Source organism: Aplysia californica, unplaced genomic scaffold, assembly GCF_000002075.1.
Source record: "Aplysia californica isolate F4 #8 unplaced genomic scaffold, AplCal3.0 scaffold00688, whole genome shotgun sequence".
Taxonomy (NCBI): domain Eukaryota; kingdom Metazoa; phylum Mollusca; class Gastropoda; order Aplysiida; family Aplysiidae; genus Aplysia; species Aplysia californica.
In genome coordinates this window covers 250,782-251,663 of record NW_004797958.1, presented here as the reverse complement: position 1 = coordinate 251,663, position 882 = coordinate 250,782, and the positions used below count along the sequence as shown (strand labels likewise).

The 882-nt window shown below is 40.5% G+C and overlaps 1 protein-coding gene across 1 annotated transcript in view; it reads right to left on the bottom strand.

The window, feature by feature from the left end:
* The window catches only part of LOC101853349 (DNA repair and recombination protein RAD54B), a gene marked incomplete in the record, with an annotated part of 29,627 nt that extends 28,745 nt beyond the window's left edge, over nt 1–882 (bottom strand). Inside the window, 1 exon segment of the mRNA XM_013088120.2 lies at nt 273–882. Within this exon segment, the coding sequence (XP_012943574.1) occupies nt 273–793 (521 nt within the window).

Sequence of the window (882 nt, the reverse complement as noted above, 5' to 3'; positions counted from 1 at the left end):
CCCCCCCCCCCCATATTCTAAATTTAATACACAAATTAAATGGAATTTTAAATTCATTTAGCACACACATTGATTGATATTGATAGATCTAGTCTAGACCTAGAAATCTAGGTTTATTAATGTTGAATATTTTTTTAACTGACTTTTATTACTAATCTAGATTTAGATAGAGATCTAAATCTAGATCTAGATCTAGATCAGATCTAGAATCTAGATCTAGATTCTAGACCTAGATCTAGATATAGACTATAGATCTAGCTAAACTATCTTACCTAAGGTGCTGCTTGTCTTGTTGGACATAGTTTTTAACAAGTGGATTGGCATTTGACTCTTGTCCATTCCGCTGAAATGTGTTGAAGCCACTGGTTTTATCTTGGTCTCCTGGTACTTCTGTCTCTGCAACTGTTACTGTTAGCATCATTGGGCTTGGCATTACTGGTGATGTCGGCTTAGGCTTAGCCTCACCAGCAAAAGAAACGGGTCTCATTTGATGTGGTGTACCACTTACCACATTGCTGAACAATTTGGGGGACAATGTGGATTGTACTTCGGGGCGAAAGGGGTATTCTTTCGGATGAGGAGGGGCTCTCGGACTAGAAGTCGGTTGCAGCTCATGATTTTGCCTGACACTACTGACAGTAGTGACAGTGGTGACAACTTTGTTATTTGTGATGCTGTTGAACGTGTTGGAAGACAAGGGTTGCTTTCCAGTAACAAGTGCAGGAGGGGTGAATTTCATACGCTTGAAAGGAGCATCTTTTCCAGTTTTACTTGGAGCAGCTGATCTCCTCATTTTCGCGTCAAGTAAAGATCCAACTTTGATCCAAGTTGTCAAGCAATGTTTATGTTTGCCGCCATTGCTCTTCTGCAAAGCGGAAGTGG